The sequence below is a fragment of the Heteronotia binoei genome, chromosome 2 (genome assembly GCF_032191835.1).
Source record: "Heteronotia binoei isolate CCM8104 ecotype False Entrance Well chromosome 2, APGP_CSIRO_Hbin_v1, whole genome shotgun sequence".
NCBI classification, from domain to species: Eukaryota; Metazoa; Chordata; class Lepidosauria; order Squamata; family Gekkonidae; genus Heteronotia; species Heteronotia binoei.
Window position 1 is genome coordinate 161,293,322 of NC_083224.1, and position 24,033 is coordinate 161,317,354.

General features: G+C 45.1%; 1 protein-coding gene across 5 annotated transcripts in view; it reads left to right on the forward strand.

Moving 5' to 3' along the window:
- Nucleotides 1-24,033, forward strand: part of KCNT2 (potassium sodium-activated channel subfamily T member 2) — a 364,082-nt gene that overhangs the window by 121,087 nt on the left and 218,962 nt on the right. For all 5 annotated transcript variants that reach the window (XM_060232364.1, XM_060232365.1, XM_060232366.1 and 2 more), the window contains exon 2: nucleotides 13,072-13,151. In XM_060232364.1, coding sequence (XP_060088347.1) covers nucleotides 13,072-13,151 — 80 coding nt within the window. The remainder of the gene's footprint in view (nucleotides 1-13,071; nucleotides 13,152-24,033) is intronic.

Below are 24,033 nucleotides of genomic sequence, written 5' to 3' on the forward strand. Positions count from 1 at the left end.
TTTATTTCAGTGTTTAAAGAGTAGTCATGGCTTCTCTGGAACATCATCAATAAGGGAAACCGAACATTCAGAGGCAATATGCCACTGAATATCAGTTGAGGTGATGGGGCGACTGAGATCTGGGGAGAGTCATTACCTTTAAGCACTGCTTGGTTACTTCCAGAGAGCTTTCTAGTTGGCCTTTGTGGGAAACCGCATGCTGAACAAGATAGATGCGTAATGAAATCCAGTGGGGTTGCTCTTTGCGAAACTCGGAAGCATCAGATGCAGGCTTGATATGTGCATTCCTTTCTGTGTTTTTAAGTAATTCATCTTCATTGTTTGTAGACCGTAACTGCCTGCTCCTTCATTCTTGATTGGGGCGGGGGAGAGGATCACTATTGAAGCCCTCATGCGACTCCAGATCAAGAGCACTGAACATTAGAGATTCTAAGAGTGTAGCCTTGCTGTGAGAAGATGTGTTCTTGTAGATTGAAAAGAGCACCCGCTGACTCTTTCTTGTCAATGATCAGCCTTAACAGAGAAAATAAACCTCTTCAGGCAGTTGGGAGGGGGAAAAATTAAAAAATCAACAGAACACTGTTTTGTGTTTTTGAGGTACTGTTGGATGATACATAAATTTGTCTTTTTATATTGCCGTTTCTGTTTCATGTTTTTTGTGGAGTGAACGAATCTCAAAGGCAAGGACACCATTTAGGAAAAGCAAGAGATTGTATTTTCCCTCCCCCACACATTTATTTCAGGTTATTATGAGTCACGGATGGGAAGCTATAATGAACACTCTTAGAATGCTTAGAAACAATTATCTTATTAGACTTATTCCTAGAATATGCATGGTACATTTAGGGGTTTCCCTGTTCATCATAGATACTAGATGTATAATATACTTTTAGATCTCCTGAAACAGCTGGACAAAAAGCTGCCATAACTATTCTTAGCCATGCCCTGTCATCTAGATCCCTTATTTGACTGTTACAGCAGATTAGATTCCAGATGTAGTGTGCAGCACTGAAACAGAAGGGGTGGATAGCAGGGTCAGTGTTACTTAATCACATGCAAGATGGGGAAACCCCATCTTGGGGTTATGGGGTTTATAGGTAGGCTTGCCAGGTCTGGATTGGGAAATACCTGGAGATTTGGGGGGTAGAGCCTGGGAGGGCAGAGTTTGGGAAGGAGAAATGGGATATAATGCCATAGAGTCCACCCTTACAAAGCAATCTTTTTCTCCAAGGGAACAGATCTCTGTTGCTTGGAGATCAATTGCAATCCCTTGGAGATCTACAATCACCGCTTGGGGGTTGGTAACCTTATTTATGGGAGCTCAGGATGGCATACATTTTCCTTCCTCCATGTTATTTGCATAACAAGTCTGCAAAGGAGGATAGGCTGAGAGAATGACTGGTAGAAAGACACACAATGAACTACATGGTAAGAGAATTTGAACCCAAATATCCCAATCCCAATCAAACATGATTTTTTAAACGCCTTTTTCGTCCTCCTTCCTGCTGTCACTCATGTACATCTCCCTCTGTGCTTCACTCCATCCTTGTCTCTACATCATGGGCTCTTCCTCTGCTTTCCTTGGTGTGCTCCAGCTTTTTAAGCAGGGCTGCAACACTGGGCTCTTGGTGCATGTGGAAAATCTAGCAGATATAGCCCGGCTCCAGGCCTCTGGAGAGGGTAAAAAGAATGAACACTCAGGCCTCCTGACCAACTTCCCTGAATGTTGAAAGCCCCTGTAGCAGGCGGGGCTGGAGGTGCCTGATAAATAGCTCTTGATCCTAAAAAAAGTCTTCAGGGGTTTTGATGATCAAGAGCTAATTGATCAGACAGCTCCAGTCCCACCTCCTAAGGCCGAGCAGGCTGACTCACTAGCTTGCCTAGCCAGAGCTCTCATTATCTTCTGTTGGCTGCTGGTGGGCTGTTGGGGCTCTGGGCAGGCACCAGAAAGCATTTTCAAGGTGCATTTATGATGTGACACTCATGGTTTCCTGAGCCCTGCTGTGTACAGTGAGAAGATCTATAATGTGTTCTCTCCCCTGGAGTATCTTCAGATGGTTTTCAAGCAAACCATTCCAAACTGTCTTTGGAATAGGGCAATAAATATGTTCTCCCACTGGTTTTCTTTTGGGTTGATGCTAAGGCAGCATTATTAGGTTAAGGCTTGGTCTATTCAGCAGGAAACATTTCTCATCAAATCTTGTTGATTGCAAAGGTTAATAACTTTTTTTAAAGCTGTTTTATTTCCAAATACTGATAATTGTATATCAAAAGGCAGTTTCTGCTTGGACTACAATGATTATGTGACACCTAAGAAGACATACTGGATTTTTTTTTAAGTAACTTTGGCTGAAATCTTCAGAAGTTCATCCCTGATTTTAATTCTGAGTTCTGGGAACCAAAAAAAAAAAAAAAAAATGAAAACTGACATATTCTGAGTTCCACAATTAAATATGTCTGATTTTGCAAATATTTCCTATTATACAATTCCATGTTACACATGCTTGCACTACAATAAAGAAGTCTTTTTAAAATAAGGGTATATGTCCTATGCTCTGTAGGCAGTCCTGGTCAGCAGTGTTCCCTCTAAGCTGCAGAGTCTTGTGAGCAAAAATTCTACTTTGTGAGCTACTGGCATTAAAATTGTGAACTACTGCAGAAATTATTGTGCTCTGTGGTCATCCTTCCTGAGCTAAGACAATAATGTGTGAGCTGGAGGCTAAATATCTGTGAACTAGCTTACGCTAACTCAGTTTAGAGGGAGCACTGCTGGTCAGATGTCTTCTGGAGGAGTGCTGACAGGCCTGGATTTTGCAACAATTGGAGCTGAAGCAAAGGAACTGGGGACCAGAACCAGGGGACTGGAACAAGAGGCAAGGAACTGGAGCACAGGAATTGTGCCTAGTGTACCAAATGATTCAGCAAAGCAATCTTCCCAAGCCTCAGCTGAAGTAGCTAAGAGGCAGGCATGTTTAGCTGCGCTGCTGGCAGGCACTGAAGCTCCTGTAACTGTGCTATGCTTTGGCCAGGACCCTGTGAGAAAGTATCACTTTCACTGCATGGCTCTAGGATGGGGTTGCACACTGCCAGTGTGACACTTCATGCCTATGGATATCCTCGACTTGGGCCTTCTTCTGCTGTTGCTGTTTGTGCAGAGTGGGAACGTGTCCTGGGAGACTGGGAGACCGGCTCCATAGAATCCTGGTGGCTATCTCAGTGGCTAATGTCAATGACTCACTTGCAGGCTCTGACAGGGTGGCCTCGTGGGTTGCTGGCACATCTGCCATGTTCGGCTTTCTCTGGTCCCACTGGTCCTCCTCAGCCTATGGCATTAGCTTCTCAGGCTCTTTCCTCGAGGACCCAAGTTGGAGTTGCTGAGCTGGTTGGAGGGGGTCATGACAGGAGGTCAACCAGTGCTCAAGCGTTTTCACTAGTGTTAGTACAAAAAGTATATTAGACAATGTAATATGTAGCACTGGAAAAGAAGCCATGGTGATATGGCTGGATACCATGTATGGTACTTAAAGGAAACACCATTAGAATGCTGAACTGGATTTCACTTTAGTATGAAAGTACTTCCAAAATTCTGAAATGCACACATGCTGGTTTCAGTGGAAACGCTGCAGATGAGAAGTTGTTCTGGATTAATGGTGTTCAAAGCCTTTAGAAAATCTGAGTATCCTGTAAGTTCCATTAATGATAAATGCTGGCAGCAGGATTTTTCGCAGAAACATTATATCAAATCTGTTGGAAATATAATGCCTTGAATTCTGCTTAGATTTCTTTGGGCACAAGGAAAGGGATAATTTTCACTGATCTTCCTCAAGCTGTTCCTGGAAGCCCGCCCCACCCTCCGAAGTACCTTTTCCCAGGGTATTTGGGGCTGCTGTGAGATGGCAGAATTGGTGGAAATCCCACCCCCTCCTTGTGCCAATGGAAATCTAGAAGGAATTCAACCTAGTATGTAATGTTTGGAAAGTACTTGGAATTCCCCCAAAGTACTTGCCCCCCCCGCCCCCCCCCCCAAAAAAAACCTACTTTTAATCTCCAAGAGTATCTGTGAGGACAACGCTATACAACCAGTTTACTGCAACTCTTCTATTTGGAGCATGTATGAACAGCACCATATTTCTGTGTTGTGAATCCTGCATTTAATTATGGCATACTTGACCCTAGCTTTTTAATTGTACATGACTGTGTGCTGGATTGCAGCCAGGCACAGGCAATTATTGTAGCACATTAGACCTTCTTGATAGATGGCATAATGTGCTTTAATTGGCTTAAAGTGTCTTCCAAATGCAGTTAGTTGGAAGGTTATTGTAGTATAAAGCTGTAAGCCATCTAAAGTGCGGCCAGTCCCCAAGGCAGGAACTATTTCCAGTGCATAAAACTAAAAAAGAAAAAAGGATTCGAAATAATGATGCCACATCCAGAAGTAATGAGGTAAAGGATTATCAGAGTTCCAGTTGGTCTTTATGTAACTGCCCCACCTTTGTGCCCAGAAAGAATTTCAGCTGCAAGGGAAGTCTGAGATCATATCATTGTAGGCTAGATTGAAAAGCAAATTAAAATTGAACTTCTCTTTTTTGGAGACTGATAGGAGATCATCAATAGATGTGTTTTTAAAGGATTTTTAACAGGGTTATTTTGTTGTGAAATGTGGTAACATATTTTGGGTCTAGACATTGGTGGCAGGTTAGGTTGATTGATGAATGAAGTGTTGACAGACGATGTATCTGTCAGTTCAGCTCTGGATCTTGGAAAGCTTTGTTGAAGTTTTATGAATTATGTTCCCATTGACTTCTTGTTGCATTTGGTTTGGCTGATACCCAATTATGTTTGGCTCTTCACACCTTTGTTTAATGATTTTGAATATGTAAATCCTTCATTTTGCAAGCAACATGGCTTTCTTGGTTTTGAGATGATGTGTATGCTGTTTTTTTTTTTTTATTATGATCACAAGATTTGGCAAGGGAATTGTTTGAATTTCTGGGTGCTGTTTGAACTAAAAATAGCAATGTTTTCCTATTGTGTTAGGTGCGGGATAATATTCTTTTGCCTGTGTTGTAAACTCATGGCATTATTCCTTTGGGAAATCTAACCTAAGAACATAAGAGCAGCTTTGCTGGGTCAATCTAATAATCGGTCTAGTCATGCACAGCCTTGCTTCCTTCTGCAGCCAGTCAGTTGCCCTGAAGGGTCAACATAGAGCTCAGTTCAACAATACCTATCTCCTGATTTTGCCTCTAACACTGGTGTTTGGAAATTGACAGCTTCTGAATACAGTAATTTTGTTTGGTTAGCATAGTTAGCAACTTTTTTTGATCAGGAATGCAGTTCCGGCTGGCTTGGTGTCAGGGAGTGTGACCTAATATGCAAATGAATTCCTGCTGGGCTTTTCTAAAAAAAAAAAATGTGATGTCAGAGGATGTGGCCTAATATGCAAATAAGTCCCCACTGGGCTTTTTCTAAAAAAAAAAAAAGTCCTGGTTAGCAGCTATTGATGGACCTATCCTTCGTGACTCTATCCAGTCCCCCATTGTAACCTATCTGTGCATGTGGCCATCGCTATGTCAACTGGCAGTGAATTCCAGGATTTAATTACTCATTGAGTAAAGAATCATCTTGACTCTATTGTCGATCAAGTGGATGCCCCTGAGTTCTGTTATTATGGGAGGAGAAGAAACACACACTGTCCACTTTATCCACCACCATTATGCCCCCCTCCTGCTTGGGTTTTTTTTCTAAATTAAAAAGTCCCAGACTCTAGCCTTTTTACATAAGAAAGGTGCTCCAATCCCATAAAACACTTGTTTTGCACTTTCCACAGCTCTTCGGTAATTTTTTATCATTATTTTAAAAACAGGTTTCAGAACTGTATGCAGCATTACAAATGGAGACTTGTCATACATCTATCTATACTAGGGCAATTCAATACGGGCCATTTTATTTTCAGTCCTTTACTAATAATCCCCAGCACAGAGTTTGCCTTTTTCACCACTGCAGTAGCATGCGTCAACTTTTTCAAGGACATGTCTTCAAGATCCCGTTCCCTCTCTGCCTGAGCCAGTTCAGAATCCATTCGCTTCCCTGAGCCTTGCTTGGTGGGGAAAGGGTGGGAATAAATATAAATAAATAAATAAATAAATTTAAACTCAAAATGTTTTGTTCCAGTGTGCATCACCTTTAACTTACTTGTGTTCAGCTTGATTTGTCATGTTGTTGCCCAATCACCCAATTTATTTATAATTATTTCTTTAAAACATTTTTGCTGCCTTTCTATTTCATCAGGGTCTCTAATGTGGTGTACATAAAAACAGTACAACATTTGAACAACTAAAAACATTTAATATTGTAAAATAATTTAGTAAAAACACATAAATTGATGTAAGCCACCCTGAGCCCTGCTTGCAGGGAATGGGCAGCCTAGTGATCGAATGAAACAAACAAACGCACACCAGAACTAGGCCTGTTAACGTTACTAGGAGTATATACTAAATGGCTATAGGGTTGTGAGGTCATGCCTTGTTGCTGGTGGGGGACTTTGGGGGGCAGTCCAGGATGTCCCCAACATGATGATGTCACACAGAAATGACATCATCATATTAGGGCTGTGGAAGATGCCAACAATGCCAGCTTGCAAGAACCTTTTAAAGGGGACCTATCCTTTAAGTTACCAGTCTAACTGGAACAAGGACTTAAATATAGCATTAGATAGCACACAATGGGGAAAGGTCTGGACCTCAATTACATCCTCAACAAAATAATCAAATATCCAAATGATGTTTTGTAAAATTCTTCCTAGATGGTACCATACTCCTCTTCTTTGGCATATGATGAACCCTAACATTCCTCCCAAGTGTTGGAGATGTTCAGACCCTAAAGGTACCTATTTGGACCAATGGTGGGAATGCAAAGTGATCCAGCTGTTCTGGCAGTCGGTGCTTAAACAAATTCAAATGATCTTGGTTCTATTGATTCCGGAGACTCCATTTATAGCTTTATAGCACATTTGACATGAGAATCATGTCCCCCCTGAAAAAAGACATTTCATTTCATTATTTCTTATGGCAGCAAAACATCTAACTGTTCGCAATGGAAGAATTTATTATATATTATTATTAAGAATACTATCCTTCCTACCATTGATCAATGGTATATAAATGACTTGGACTATTTTATATTTGATAAAATATCTGAAAATAGTAATGAATCTGAAAACAGTCCTGCCTCCTACCTAGAAAAATGGCTTCCATTTTTGGAGAAAGAACAAACCATTTCATTTTTGGGCCAGTCTAGACAATCACATCCTTCATTCAGTGTTTTAGCCCACTTCTGATTTGATTATTATTATTTCTAGATTATAAGCCAGTTGTATATTTTAATTAAAAATATATTTTTAAGTAGTTTTTGCAAGCGGGCACACTAGCACCCTGCATGCCTGAACTCCAAGCAATGAATTCACTTGTGATTCAGGCATGGGCAGCCCCCATCTGCAAAAAGGGACCCTTTAAATCAGGTATGTCAGACTCAATTGTTATGAGGGCCAGATCTGATATCTAATGAGACCTTGTTGGGCCGGGCCATGTTAGGTTGGGCCGGGCTGTGTCGGGCCAGGCCTTGTGTATACCTATTTAAAATTAGGTAGCAGAGATATAAACTTTATAAAGAACACAAACAAACACAATTAAATATATATATATATATATATATATATATATATATATATATATATATATATATATATATATACACACACACACACACACACACACACACACATACATACATACAGGGCTTTTTGAAAAAAAAAAGCCCAACAGGAACTCATTTGCATATTAGGCCATACTCCCTGACATCACCATGGTCCCACACAGGCTTTTTTAGTAGAAAAAGCCCAACATGAACTCATTTGCATATTAGGTCAAACCCCCTGACACCAAGCCAGCCAGAACTGCGTTTCTGTGCATTCCTGCTCAAAAAAAGCCCTGTGTGTGTGTATACACTTCCCCCTCCTGATCCCAGGGGATCAGGAGGGGGAAGGAAGAGAGTAGCTCTGTTGTGCGATTGAGAGAGACTGGAAAAACAAGCTCTGCCATCCCCTCTTCCTCTCCAAGGGAGGAGTCTCAGCTAATGGAGAAATAAAGGTTTTACTCTGTAGCTCCTACATGACTGAGCAACCCTTGCAAAGCAAGCTGTTATGCAGAAGGAAGCAAGAGATAGGGAGAAGGAAGCAGATGACAGCCAGCTGCTCAGGGGCCTTATAGGAGCCCCTTGGGGGCCTGATTTGGCCCCCGGCCGCATGTTTTACACCTCTGCTTTAAATGGTTTTTTTGCAAGTGAGTGCCCTGGTGTCCCGAATGCCTGAGCTCCAAGAAGCGAATTTGACACTTAGAGTTCAGGCATGCAGCCACTGGCCATCTCTCTCCTTCTCCTCCTGCAAGATTTAAAGAACCCTCCAGCTGATTGGTGGGCTATGTGCTCCTGCTGATCAGCTGGGGAGCCCTTTAAATCTTGCAGGAGGCGAGGAAGGGGGTGGCCACCAGTGGTCATTCTTGAGGGTCGGGCTTCCCCCTGCTGGGCAGCTGGTCGGTGGTGGACAGGAGCCTGTGAAATCAGCTAGAGACTGGCATCCCTACAAAATGAACAACAGCAACCAAAAAACTTCACCTGCTGATGGAATACACCAACAGAGAGACATGGACAAATTTCCCTAGGGAAGGAGTTCCAAAATTTTGCTGCCATGACTGAGAAAGTGCTTCCTCTGGTTGCTTCCCATCTAGCCTCAGATGGTGGTGGGCAATGGAAGCAGGGCCTCTGAAGATTACTTGAGTGACTAGGTAGCTTCATATGAGAGATGGTGCTTCTTAAAGTAGGCTGGTCCCAGGCCATGGAAGGCTTTAAGCATCAATACCAGCATCTTGAATTGAGGCCAGAAGCAAATTGAAAGCCACTATAGATGGAACAAGGCTGGAGTGATATGGTCCCAGTCCAGCTACACCTTAAAGGTCCCAGTCCTTTAAGGAGGGTGCTGGTGCTTACAATTTTATGTGCATGGTTAAGTGTGTGGACTCATATCTGGGAGAACCAGGTTTGATTCCCCACTCCTCCACGTGCACCTGCTAATGTGACCTTAAGTCAATCACAAGTTCTCAGACAGCTGTTCCTCTTGAGCAGTTTCTGTGAGATCTCTTTTATCTCTACCAACCTCACAGGATGTCTGTTGCGGGGAAGGGAAGGAAAAGGATATTGCAAGCTGCTCTGAGACTCCTTTGGGTAGTGAAGAGCAGGCTACAAATCCAATCTCTTCTTCTATTACCTGCCAGGCTCTGTAAGCAGACAGCCTCCTAACCTACACACAGTCCTACCTGAGAGAGGAGCCTTAGAGGATAATGCATGCTAATGGAATAGCTGAATAGCCTTTTTGTTGAAGACTGTGAGAGTCTAGTACTAGAGGTTATGGTGTGTGTATTTTCAGGTTATCTGGAGCAAGAAGAGAGTTTCATGTCAGCAAGGCAGAACTAGGCCATTTCAGTTCATGCAGGTCTGTGGGGCGAATGTGGGAAAATGCTTGGATATTTGAGTCACTTTTTTCCCCATGGTTAATTGTAATTACTTGTTTCCCTCTGATATGGCAAAAAAAAAAGTTGCATGTGCTAAGGCAGCTTAAGGACAACAGTTTCCAGTACTTTCTTTTTAGAAATGGATGCATATACAGTTCTGCTTGTAGAAAGCAAAGGCATTTATACCTTCATAAAAATGCCAACTTAGACCACATGTTTCTTGTTATTAAAGCAGTAACACAAGCTTAGGCTTAATAAGAATGTAGGTGTTGAATATATATTTCAGTTCCCCTCTCCTACCTTTTGCTATTTCTAGGTTATACCCCCTCCCCACACTGTGGTTTCAAATTTTCCCAGAAATTTTACATTTCTAACTTGACTACTACCTGCTTGAATAGCTTTAGGCTTGCCAATCCCCAGATCCCAGTGGGGGTTCTCCCGTTTCCCATGCTCCTTCCCGCCCCCAGTCAGCTGGCTTCCCCCATCCCACAGCCATCATGTGCCTTTTCCCCTCTGGAGGCTTCAGTCTTTACTTGAGAAATCCTTCCTCTTTGGATGGTGTGTCTGCATCTTTAAGGCTGAAGGGGAGTGGTGGGGGGGGAGGAGGCAGGACAACATGGCTGTGAAAGGAGCTCAGACCCTCCGTTTGTTACACAATCCTTGCAGAGGTCGTTTGCATAGTGTAAAGGTAAACTTGAATCTTTGGTTACCCTGTGTTACTGTGAAAAATTTGAAAGTTCAGCAACTCGTGAGTAGAAGTGGCAATCCCCAGGTAGGGGCAGGGGAGCCCCGGTTTGGAGGCCTTCTGGAGCTTCAGGGTCATCAGAAACGGGGGGGGGGAGGGGGGAAATGTCTGCTGGACCATAGGGTATAATGAAAAATTAATCCCGGGGTATCTGAGGCTCTGGAGGGGCGGTGTTTTGAGGTAGAGGTACCAAATTTTCAGCGTGGCATCTGATGAGTCTCCTCAAAATGCTCTCCAAGTTTATGAGCCTCAAAAAAGGTGGCCCTATTCTTCATTATTTCTAATGTAGGGAAGGCATTAAAAAGGTATGTGGTCCCCTTAAATGTGATGGCCAGAACTTCCTTTGGAGTTCAGTTGTGCTTGTCACAACTTTGCTTATGGCTCCACCCCAATGTCTCCTGGCTCCACCCCCAAAGTCCCCAGATATTTCTTGAATTGGACTTGGCAACCCTAAATAGCTTAGAGGTGTGCTTTATTCCCTGTTCATTGTCATTAGAAGCCTGCAAGACTGAATTCTCAAGTTATCTTTGTGATTCAGTAGCTACATCAATGCTTCTTCCTCTCACACCACTGGAGCAATGTTAGAAAATAAACCCATAAGAAAGACCCGTGCCCTGAGTCTTCCCCATTCCCACAGCAACATTTAGAAAACTGCCAGTCTGGAAAGGAGCAAGGCCTACTCTTACATACCTCCAAAGGCTCACATGTTACCTAAAAGAAGTAGAATGCTACAGCTCTTGTGCCACTGAGGTAATATAGAACCCTTTATCAACTATTCTTTTGTATCTCCAGGCTGTTTTTCTGTCTGCCAGCTACCCCTTCTACTGCAGGTATCGTTCTTTGACTCCCGCTATTGAGTACAGAGCCATTGTTGCTCTTGAACCAGGGCACCTGACAAGTTGTCATTGGAGTCTGAAAGGGTGCTGTAGCATTAATATAATGACATGCTCTTTTGGAATTTATTTATTTTTCCTGTCATAGAAACCACCACAGTGTAATGTCATTTGGCAGCTGAGGTTCCTAAGCAAAGGGGAATAGAATAAGGGCAATTTCAGGCTACAGAAGCCGCTCATAATTGGAGTTCATAAGAAAGTGATTAGCCCTGCCACTTGCTCACCTCATTAGCATTACCTCACCTCTTACTGTTAACATCCTGTTCTTTCAGGTCACATCCCACTGTTGTTTTCCTCTTGACAACATAGATATGCAAGTTCAAACTGTGTGAATAAAGTGGTAACATTTATTTTCTTTCAAGTTAAAATGCCCAGATCTGTGAAAGCCTACACTTTTATTCATCTGTCTAAAAATTCCCTTGAAAAGTTAAGTCTTGAGATGGAACATGTCATGATATCAAAGAAAGGATTTAAAGTGCTACTATATTAGTTTCACTAAGGCTCAGTTTATACACTTCGTTTTTTTACAGGGAAATGTTTCCATGCAGAGGCACTTTCTGGTAAAACACTTGAGTTGTAGGCTTCCTTGTTTATTTTAAACCACTGTTTTTCTTCTCCAAATGCAGCTTCCAAAATTGCTTTATCAAGATGAAGAACAGTGAGAGAGGGAGTTTTAGACCTCCCCCCTTGGGATTTTTGCAGTGGGAAAAGCCACCCTCTGAGCAATTTTTAGTTCCAACAGGGGTTAAAGTAGACCAGGGTGACTTTTTCTGCTGAATGAATTACTGGGGAGGAAAGGGTTAAAGCAAGCCATCTTAGAAAAAATCATGGTTTTGTTTCCTATTTGCATACTACTACTTCATCACTAAGAATGTGTTCACACAGCAAAATCCTGCTGGAAAGTGCCTTGAAAGTGAATTGAAAGTGCATTATTTAGCAAGTGTGACTGCACCCTTGACTTTCACCACTTGAAGTGGTGAAACTGAGGGCCAAAGTGCACTCTTTTGCTACAGGGACTTGCAGCCATATTGCAGCTGTGAGTCCCCATTTAAAAGCGATACAGAGTGCTGATTCAGGTTAGGACTGCAGTGTGAGGTGAGGAAGGGCTCAAAAGCCAAAATTCATTTGTCCTGGAGGAGCTCCACATGCACTGAATGCCTGCTTGTGCAGACTCCCAAAATTACTTATAATGCCCCCTCTGGAACCATTGCAGCTTGGGAAAACTGCATGGGAAGGAAGACAAGAGCTTTCCTCATCCGAATGGAGCCTCCATAGTGGTTTTTAAATGGAGCTTCCACTGGGAACTCACAGCTTCAGTATGGTTGCAAGTCCCGATGGTGAACTTGCATACATAGTAGCATGTAGTTCAGCTTTAAATGTCATAATTGTGGTTTCTGGAGGACATACAAATCTGCAAAGCCTCCATTTCATTGAGTGTAATAAACCTGCAGTGTGTAACCAATTCTTCTACGCAGCACATTTGAGGAAGAGAGAAATTTCCATCCATCAGGTAACATTAATGTTCTTTTGTTAGTCCCTGGCAACCCTTTAGTTACCTGGTGACAGGCCAATTCGCTGCTATCAAGGCGACTGAAGTCATTACCTGGCTCTGTGCTTGTTAATATCCCAAGAGGCAGAGAGTGTACATGGAGTTTCCAGGATCAGAGAAGTTTCCTGTTGGCACATTAGAATTTCCATAAGAATATTACCTCTCCAAATAATATGCAAATAGACATGTGGATGTTATTTAATTGTCTGCATTTGTTGGTTTATATTGCACAGATGCTAAAAGTAAATATGTGGGATATGTAGTGGTTTGTGACCCAATATGCTAAGATTTAAGTCTAATACTTGTGTTTTAACTTTATAGGGTACAAGTTGAATTCTACATGAATGACAATACATTCAAGGAGAGACTAAAGCTATTTTTCATCAAAAACCAAAGATCAAGTAAGAAATCAGGTTTTTAAAATTTACTTATGGTGACATTGTACTGTGCTTTTTTGCTAACAAATAAACAATGTTAATTATAAAATGGTTGTATGTGCCTGTGCATCACTCAGGGGTCATGAGGTGTTGAAAATAGTCTATGTGATCTGTATAGGGATTCAGCACAATTACTCTTTCCAAGCAAAAATATCTTCAGGACAGACAAAAGGAAATACTTCTTTGCACAACAAGTGATTAAAATGTGGAATTCACTGTCAGAGAATGTAGGGATAGCTATAGACACAGGCAGTTTTAAAAGGGAATTAGATTTATTGATAGGTCTGTCAGTGGTTACTAGCCATAATGACTGAGGGGAAACTCCATGTTCAGAGGCACTAAACCTCTTAATCCCAGAGCTGGGAGGCAACATCAGGGGAAGTCTTGGCATCTGTATCCTGTTGTTGGCTCTCCAGACGAACTGGTTGGTATGATCTAGCAGGGCTCTTCTTATCAGCCAAAGTCCAGGGCTTTTTTGTAGCAGGAACTCCTTTGCATATTAGGCTACACACCCATGATATAGCCAATCCTCCAAGAGCTTACAGTAGGCCCTGTAAAAAGAGCCCTGTAAGCTGTTGGGAGGATTGGCTACATTGGGGGGGGGGGGGGGGGTGTAGCCTAATATGCAAAGGAGTTCCTGCTACAAAAAAGTCCTGCTTTTAGTTGGAATCTCATCCAAACTAGTGAACTATTAAGCTTAAAATGTTAAAATATTATGTTTACTTCATTTAAAAATACAAAAGTTAAATAAAAGTTAGGTAAGGCCCTAAAGATCAGTCCCCTTTACATATTAAGATAAAGGCCTCATGAAGACACAGTACTGCCTCATTCTAAATTATACTTAATTGGGAGCAGGCCATAGTTCACAGTCAGCTTCCTCCTCTTTGGTATAAATTCCCTTTTCCTTTTCCTTTTTTTTTTTTTTGGTCAGGCTTCATTGTTTGTGGCTCTTTGGTGAAGCACCATTTCCTAATTGAAGGCTGCATTCAGATATCCTGACTCGTAATTTAGTTAATGAGTTTTTTCTTTAAAAAAATCTTGCAGTAAAATTATCTAGTTGTGTATTGAGTTTTTTCATTAATTATTCCACAGGTTTTGCTTGGTTTCAAATCCCCAGGTGGGAGCAGGGGATTCCCTGGTTTGGAGGCCCTCCCCCCACTTCAGGGTCATCAGAAAGCAAGGGGAGGGAGGGAAATGTCTGCTAAGAACTCTGTTATTCCGTATGGAGTATTATTCCAATAGAAAATAATGGAGAATTGATCTGCGGGTATCTGGGGCTCGGGGGGGGGGGCTGCTTTTTTAGATTGAGGCATCAAAGTTTTAGTATGGCATCCAGTGCCACTCCCCAAAATACCTCCCAAGTTTCAAAAAGATTGGATCAGGGGGTCCAATTCTATGAGCCTCAAAAGAAGGTGTCCCTATCCTTCATTATTTCCTGTGGAAGGAAGGCATTTTAAAAGGTATGCTGTCCCTTTAAATGTGATGGCCGGAACTCCCTTGGAGTTCAATTTTGCTTCTCCAATCCAATCACACCTTTATTAACATAACGAAAAGAGATATACAGAGACTTGCCAACCAAACAACAATCAGATATGTCTGTTCAAAGCATAAAAGGCTAAACTAAGATTAAGATCACAATAAAACCTGCTTAGAATAATTTTTAACAATTTCAGACAAGAATTTGGCAACAGCTTTTGTGATATCGATTATGTTGTCATTTAATAGGAAATGGCAATTAATCCTATTTTCTTGAATGTAGGACGGTAAGGAAAGACTATCTAACAGAACCTTCTGGAGATTAGTATACATTTGGCAGTTCAATAAAATATGCTGGATGGAATCCGGCGAGCTTGACCCACATAGACAATGTCTTTCGCTAAAGGGGACTTGAAGAAATCTCCCATAGAGAACATTGGGGGGAAATGCATTCATTCTAGCCAGCATAAAAGCTCTCCGATGTTTCGGATTATCTAGTTCAGATAAATATTTGGCCATTTTCCTGGCTGTCTGATCAAGTCCAAGTGAGGCAGGAGAGCAGGTATAAAATTGGACAGGACACAGTTTATGAGATTCTAGATCTAAGAGTCTCTGTTCGATAAATTTAAAATTATAAGATTCATCAGCTAAAAATGGATCGTCAATTGCAATTCCCATGTGTTTGAGCTTCGACATGATTCCATTTTGCCAAGCAGCATTATAAGGGTCTCTTTTTAGGTAGTTGAGCAAGCTAGCTGGTTCAGCCCTATAAAATATCCATAACCAATATTTAAAAGTTAGAGTCCAAGATTTTGTTTCAATCAGAGATTAGCCTGTTTCTGAACAGATTACAAAATAAGGAACACAGTTGGGGATTCCTAAAAGTTGTCGCAGAAATGCAGCCTGGATGTTTTCTATTTTTTGGTTCAGAGTATTAATCCACAGAGGGATGCCATACAAAATTTGTGATAGTGTTTTAGCATTAAAAGCTCTGATTGTAGCAGGCAAACATTGGTTACCTTTTTTATAATAAAACTGTTTAATTTGAGATGAAGAACAACTAGCTTTATTTATTATTCTGTCATGATGAACTGCCTATTTGAGATTGTAATTAAAGGTTATGCCCAAATATTTAAAGCATTTGGATTGCACAATTTCCTGCCTGCCTATATACCATTTTTGTGGTTGCCAATTTTTAGAAAAAACCACAACCTTAGATTTGGAATAGTTTATAGCAAGTGAGTTAAGCTGGCAGTGGTTGTTAAAAGCTTTCAGGTATCGCTGCAGGCCGACTCTTGTGCAGGAAAGTATAGTTGTATCATCAGTAGGGTGACCATAATGTCTGAAGGCCAGCCAGGGACACTGGTGTGTGGGGGGGGGTGGGGGGGTGTGACGTCACTTCCGGTGATGTCATGCCACCACCGGAAACAGGAAGTGGCATCACTTCCTGTGACATCATTTCCCCCGCGTCACCTGCCGTAAACAGGAAGTGACTTCACAGCACTTCCTGTGACGTCCCCAAAAATCCCCCAAATATCACCGCCGGAAACAATTTTGTTCTCAAATCCTGTATATACTTCATCAGTATATGGGATAAGGCACTTTCTCAACTGTGCTGCATAATGCAGCCTATTTATTTTGTCCTGTTGGCTCTGTTGGCTCTATCTGCGCCACCTTCATCACTTTCGGGGTGTGGATCCCCCAGTGGGGTGGTCTCCCGACTCCCTCCGCTGACTGTTTCTGATAGCCCTGCGCCCCCTCTTTCATTTGATATGTGTCCCGTGCGGGTGCCACCCTCCCGCCGGGAGATGCCGCAAAATGAGCCCCCTTGAGGCTTATGGCGGCAGGGCTCGGGGGAAGCGAGCTAGACTGCTGTTCTTTTGAGGGGTTATAGAGTGTTTCGAGCCCGTCCCTGTGGCATCGGTCCCATCGTTGTGGGACCAAGGGGGCCGGCGCAGCGGCACGCCGAAGCAGCCTGTCACTAATAACACCGGTCAAGATGCAGGACAGGAACCTGGAAGTGACCGACAGGCTGCTTCAGCGTGCCGCTGCGCCGGCCCCCTGGGCCCCACAATGATGGGACCGATGCCACAGGGACGGGCTCGAAACACTCTATAACCCCTCAAAAGAACAGCAGTCTAGCTCGCTTCCCCCGAGCCCTGCCGCCATAAGCCTCAAGGGGGCTCATTTTGCGGCATCTCCCGGCGGGAGGGTGGCACCCGCACGGGACACATATCAAATGAAAGAGGGGGCGCAGGGCTATCAGAAACAGCCGGCGGAGGGAGTCGGGAGACCACTCCACTGGGGGATCCACACCCCGAAAGTGATGAAGGTGGCGCAGATAGAGCCAACAGAGCCAACAGGACAAAATAAATAGGCTGCATTATGCAGCACAGTTGAGAAAGTGCCTTATCCCATATACTGATGAAGTAAATACAGGATCTGAGAACAAAATTGCACTAGAAGACACAAACACAAAGCTCCCTTACACTGAATCAGTGCTTGGGTCCACCAAAGTCAGTATTGTCACATAAGAGAAGCCCTGTTGGATCAGGCCAGTGGCCCCTCCAGTCCAACACTCTGCGTCACATAATAACATAAGAGAAGCCCTGTTGGATCAGGCCAGTGGCCCATCCAGTCCAACACTCTGCATCACATAACAACATAAGAGAAGCCCTGTTGGATCAGGCCAGTGGCCCATCCAGTCCAACACTCTGCATCACATAACAACATAAGAGAAGCCCTGTTGGATCAGGCCAGTGGCCCATCCAGTCCAACACTCTGCGTCACATAACAACATAAGAGAAGCCCTGTTGGATCAGGCCAGTGGCCCATCCAGTCCAACACTCTGCATCACATAACAACATAAGAGAAGCCCTGTTGGATCAGGCCAGTGGCCCATCCAGTCCAACACTCTGCGTCACATAAGAACATAAGAGAAGCCCTGTTGGATCAGGCCAGTGGCCAATCCAGTCCAACACTCTGCGTCACATAAGAACATAAGAGAAGCCCTGTTGGATCAGGCCAGTGGCCCATCCAGTCCAACACTCTGCATCACATAAGAACATAAGAGAAGCCCTGTTGGATCAGGCCAGTGGCCCATCCAGTCCAACACTCTGCGTCACATAAGAACATAAGAGAAGCCCTGTTGGATCAGGCCAGTGGCCCATCCAGTCCAACACTCTGCATCACATAACAACATAAGGAGGGAGGGAGGGAAGGAAGGAAGGAAGGGAGGAAGGGAAGAAGGGAAGAAAGGAAGAAGGGAGGGAGGGAAGGAAGGAAGGAAGGGAAGGGAGGGAGGGAGGAAGGAAGGGAGGGAAGGAAGGAAGGAAGGAAGGAGGGAAGGAAGGAAGGAAGGGGGAGGGAGGGAGGGAAGGAAGGAAGGAAGGGGGAGGGAGGGATGGAGGGAAGGAAGGAAGGAAGGAAGGGGGGAGGGAGGGAAGGAAGGAAGGAAGAAAGGAAGGGAGGAGGGAGGGAAGGAAGGAAGGCAAGGGAGGGAGGGAAGGAAGGAAGAAAGGAAGGGAGGGAGGAGGGAGGGAAGGAAGGAAGGGAAGGGAGTGAGGGAAGGAAGGAAGAAAGGGAGGAGGGAGGGAGGGAAGGAAGGAAGGAAGGGAAGGGAGTGAGGGAAGGAAGGAAGGAAGGAAGGAAGGAAGGAAGGAAGGAAGGAAGGAAGGAAGGGAGGGAGGGAGGAGGGAGGGAAGAAAGGAAGGCCGCCCCCCGCCCCCCCCCCCCGCTTTCGGCCCCTTTACCTTATTCCAGGGCGGCGGATCCAGCGGCGGCGGCGGCGGGGAGTCCTCCGGCGGCGGCCTCGCGACGAGGGAGGGAGCTGCCGGGGCTGGCCTCTGGAGGCCTCCAGGGACCAGCGCCGGGCCTCTCCGCTACCGGCGCTGGCCTCTGGAGGCCTCCAGGGACCAGCGCCGGCTGCTCCGCGGCTTCCCTGCGGCCTCCGCTGGTCCCTGGAGGCCCTCCAGAGACTCTGGAGGGCCTCCAGGGACCAGCGGAGGCTGCGGGGAAGCCTTCGCTGGCCGGCGCTGGTCCCGGAAGGCCTTCCAGAGGCTCTGGAAGGCCTTCCGGGACCAGCGCCGGGTGCCCCGCGGCTTCCCCGCGGCCTCCGCTGGTCCCTGGAGGCCCTCCAGAGACTCTGGAGGGCCTCCAGGGACCAGCGGAGGCCGCGGGGAAGCCTTCACTGGCCGGCGCTGGTCCCGGAAGGCCTTCCAGAGCCTCTGGAAGGCCTTCCGGGACCAGCGCCGGGTGCCCCGCGGCTTCCCCGTGGCCTCCGCTGGTCCCTGGAGGCCCTCCAGAGACTCTGGAGGGCCTCCAGGGACCAGCGGAGGCTGCGGGGAAGCCTTCGCTGGCCGGCGCTGGTCCCCGAAGGCCTTCCAGAGGCTCTGGAAGGCCTTCCGGGACCAGCGCCGGGTGCCCCGCGGCTTCCCCGCGGCCTCCGCTGGTCCCTGGAGGCCCTCCAGAGACTCTGGAGGGCCTCCAGGGACCAGCGGAGGCCGCGGGGAAGCCTTCGCTGGCCGGCGCTGGTCCCGGAAGGCCTTCCAGAGCCTCTGGAAGGCCTTCCGGGACCAGCGCCGGGTGCCCCGCGGCTTCCCCGCGGCCTCCGCTGGTCCCTGGAGGCCCTCCAGAGACTCTGGAGGGCCTCCAGGGACCAGCGGAGGCCGCGGGGAAGCCTTCGCTGGCCGGCGCTGGTCCCGGAAGGCCTTCCAGAGCCTCTGGAAGGCCTTCCGGGACCAGCGCCGGGTGCCCCGCGGCTTCCCCGCGGCCTCCGCTGGTCCCTGGAGGCCCTCCAGAGACTCTGGAGGGCCTCTAGGGACCAGCGGAGGCCGCGGGGAAGCCTTCGCTGGCCGGCGCTGGTCCCCGAAGGCCTTCCAGAGGCTCTGGAAGGCCTTCCGGGACCAGCGCCGGGTGCCCCGCGGCTTCCCCGCGGCCTCCGCTGGTCCCTGGAGGCCCTCCAGAGACTCTGGAGGGCCTCCACGGACCAGCGGAGGCCGCGGGGAAGCCTTCGCTGGCCGGCGCTGGTCCCGGAAGGCCTTCCAGAGCCTCTGGAAGGCCTCCAGGGACCAGCGCCGGGTGCCCCGCGGCTTCCCCGCGGCCTCCGCTGGTCCCTGGAGGCCCTCCAGAGACTCTGGAGGGCCTCCAGGGACCAGCGGAGGCCGCGGGGAAGCCTTCGCTGGCCGGCGCTGGTCCCCGAAGGCCTTCCAGAGGCTCTGGAAGGCCTTCCGGGACCAGCGCCGGGTGCCCCGCGGCCTCTCCGCGGCCTCCGCTGGTCGCTGGAGGCCCTCCAGAGTCTCTGGAGGGCTTCCAGCGACCAGCGGAGGCCACGGAGAGGCCTCCACCACTGCCGCCGGGCCCCGCGCGCGGGCGGGGAAGGCGGGGAGTGAGGGTGGGAGCGTCCCTGCGCGTGCGCAGGGGCCCTGCGCAGGCGCAGGGACGCTCCCTCCCTCACTCCCCGCCTTCCCCGCCCGCGCCCGCGGCCCACCGGCTCCGGGGCTGCCTAAACCGGGACCTTTAATGGTCCCGGTATAGGCAGCCCGGGATCCGGGATTGGGTGGCCAGATCCGGGAATGTCCCGGGAGACCGGGACGGTCTGGCCACCCTAAATCAGCATACAATAATATTGGGACTGAGAGATCATTTAACTTAGGTGGGTGCCCATTTATGGAACTAAGATATTGTGCCATATCATTTAAGAAAAGATTAAAAAGATGTGGGGCTAACACACACCCTTGTTTAACTCCTTTACAAACTGGTATTTTTTCAGTTAGGTGTCCTATAGATGAGAATTTTACCTGGCAAGTTGTATTTGTATGTAAATTCTTTAACAGATTTAACAGACGGGGATCTATATTAAGATCCTTTAGTTTATTCCATAATTTGTTTCTGTCCACAGAGTTGAATGCACTCTTCAGATCTATAAAAGCTACATAGAGCTTCACCTTTCTTGTATTCATGTATTTGTTGGCCAGAAAAGCCAATGTGACCCAATGGTCAATAGTAGATTTTTTTTTTTTTTGGAAAAACCTATTTACTCGAGGCCAATAATGTTTTCCGAATGTATCCAGTCTGTCAGCCAACGTTCTAAATGTTTTGCATATAGTTTGCCCATAATGGATAATAAACTAATGAGGCGAAAATTCTCGGGAGGATTTAAATTACCTTTTTTATAGATGGGAACAATTACGGAGTTAAGGCAGGAATCTGGGACAGTTCCGTAATGGTCAGTTAATGTAAATAAGTTGGCCAAAGGTTCAGACCACCAGACTGCACATTTTTTAAAAATCTCAGCAGGGAGACCATCAGGACCTGGTGCTTTGCCAACTTTTAAACCATCAATTAACTCAATAATTTCGTCAGGTTCAATGGGAGGCCAAACAGGAAGATCAGAAAATACAGAAGCATCTATAACAGTAGATGGGACGACTTGATCTTCAAAAATCTTAGCATAATGGTCAACCCATGTTTGTGGAGAAATGTTGGAGTTGGCAAATGCTCTAGGCTTCATGATGTCTGAAACTAATCTCCAAAAGGATTTACTATCATTAGATTTTATGGCGCAAATGAGTTGGTCCCAATTATGTTGAAAATACTTTTTCTTATTATTTGCAATTATCTCTAAGAAGGATTTCTTACATTCTAAATAGTCGTATAGCTTCTGTGGATCGCTACCATATTGGGCTTCCTTAAATAAGGCTCTTAATTTCTTTTTCCAAGAATAGCAGTCCTGGTCAAACAATTAGGACATATTAGGACTACCTAATTTCACCACCTCAGCTTTAGAGCTGCAAAGATTAATCAGCAAGGCAAGTTCAAATAGGACTTCAGCAACTGTATTTGAATTTGTAATTGCCATTCCTAATTTTTTGAACCTTCCAGACTTAAAAAGAGCAATGAAATCTCTTTATTGAGATAAAGACCACTTTATCCTTTTCATGACCTCACAAGAAGCATTTTCATTTTGAGATGGTATAGAGTTAACTCCCCTTGGGTCATTTTTAAGGAAAAAACTAAGGGAAGATGGTCACTTTCAGTTCGCGGTTCTTTGGAAATGTTGTTAATAAATGGGAATAGATTTGGTGAGCATATACAATAATCTATCACACTGCAACCACAAGAGGATATAAATGTAAATTCACTGGCAGCCGGAAATTGGGGGAGTCCATTAACTATTTGGACATCATGTTTGATACAAAATTTTAGTAGGCTTAAACCAGCTTTGTTAATTAGTGTATCCTTGGAATGGTACGTCAGCCCAAGCTGTAGAGGTAAGGTCTCTGTGTCCTCGTAGCGCAAGGAGGAGATCCATTTTTTATTATCAGAGCCAATTCGGGCGTTCAGGTCACCCACAATCATAATCTGGGCTAAAGAGTACTGCCTGGATATAGACAAAATGGATTCAGAAAGTTTCTCCCAATAAGCAGTTAACTGTAGTTCATCATTAGAGGATGGAAGAAGAAGAAGATGAAGAAGATATTGGATTTATATCCCGCCCTCCACTCCGAAGAGTCTCAGAGCGGCTCACAATCTCCTCTACCTTCCTCCCCCACAACAGACACCCTGTGAGGTGGGTAGGGCTGGAGAGGGCTCTCACAGCAGCTGCCCTTTCAAGGACAACCTCTGCCAGAGCTATGGCTGACCCAAGGCCATGCTAGCAGGTAAAAGTGGAGGAGTGGGGAATCAAACCCGGTTCTCCCAGATAAGAGTCCGCACACTTAACCACTACACCAAACTGGCTCTCCAGTTGTACACATTAACCACTACACCAAACTTAACCACACTTAACCACTACTTACCATACTTAACCAAACTTAACCACACTTAACCACTACACCAAACTGGCTCTCCAGTTGTACACATTAACCGTGATTAGATGAAGTGCAGTAAATGACAACAACAATGCATGGGCTACAGGTGGACAGGGACTAAAAGCCGATACCTTGACTTTAACAAATGGGATTTCACCAAAATTGCTAGACTCGCCTTACATCAGCCTTTTGAGTGAATTCTGTAAGCAGGAAGATTAAAAATTCTAAAATCTGCAAAGTTTAGCATTTCTGTAGACCATGTTTCCTGTAAAAAGATACAATCAAAAGATTTTAGGAAATTAATAAAAATCAGACAGTTTGCTTCTCCAGCCTGCTACGTTCCAGGAAACACATCGTAAATTCCCAGTTCCTGTTTCCTTTGTTAGTCACTCTATCCTTGTTATCTGATCCAATGACTTCTGTGAATCATTGAAGATACAGGCTGGGCTGTCATTGTGTCCATGCTCAATGAGTCAGAAAAAGAAGGTCGGGGTGAGGATTTGGCATTTAAAAAACCTGGTTGCTCTGAATGTTCCTGTGCCTGGGCGGCTGAGTTAAATTTGTCTCAGTAAGGGAGTTTCCCATAGTAAAACTTTCATGTTCATTTTGGATTGGATTATCCTTAGAGATAAGTGGGCGTTGCTGTCTCTATGAGTGATTGGAAACAGTTTTTAGTAAGTTCCAGTCTTCCATTAACTGTGTGTTGCTTGTTGGTAGCTTTCCATAAGAGTTTAGAAGATCAATATCAATAGAGTTTTCCAATGGGTCACAGTTGAGAGTTAGAACATTTTGTTCCAATTGTTCATCCTTGTCTGCTGGAATCTCTGAAGTCCTTCTATTGAGACCCATCAGGGACTTTCTGTTGGGTGTAGCCAGCTATGGAACTTCTGGAATTGTTGGCTTTCCTTGGGACTTGGAAAACTTTATTTTAGAGAGAGTGGTTCAGCCATTGTTGCATTTACAAAACAGCAAGCTGGGAATATCCCCCTTGTCCAGAGAAACTTTTTCTGCTTCTGAATTAGAATAGAAATATCAGGGGGTTTAAAAGTCAATACAATTCTCTGTGGCTAAAATGAACGGTTTAAAAATTCCATGTTAAACAAACCTATTCTCTGATAATTAGTCTGGAGAACTTCACAGAGATGAGATTTAACTAGGTGACTTTTCTTCCAGCTTGGAATCTGTAGCTGTAGCTGCAGATTGTTAAACAGACCTTATTTGGTTGAAAAATCATTTTTTGTGGTTTTTTACTGTATTTACCAACTACATCTAGCTCAGAGTTGAATATTGAGGAGGCTTTAGACTTTGACTATAAATTTTCTTGAATCATTGGAATTTTTGAGGACAGTTGAGATTGATGAATTTCCCTGGTTGCATTAATTAGCAGTTTTATATCAGATGCCAGGTTTGAAATCCTATCTTCGATACTTTTTATGTTTTCAAAGAGGGTTTTAACTGTTCTGGCAGTAAGTTCAAGGAGTGCTTGCCCAAATGAGGAATTAATAATAACCTCATTATCAGAAAGAGTCTGCTGTGTTTTTAAATGCCTCAGGTCAGCC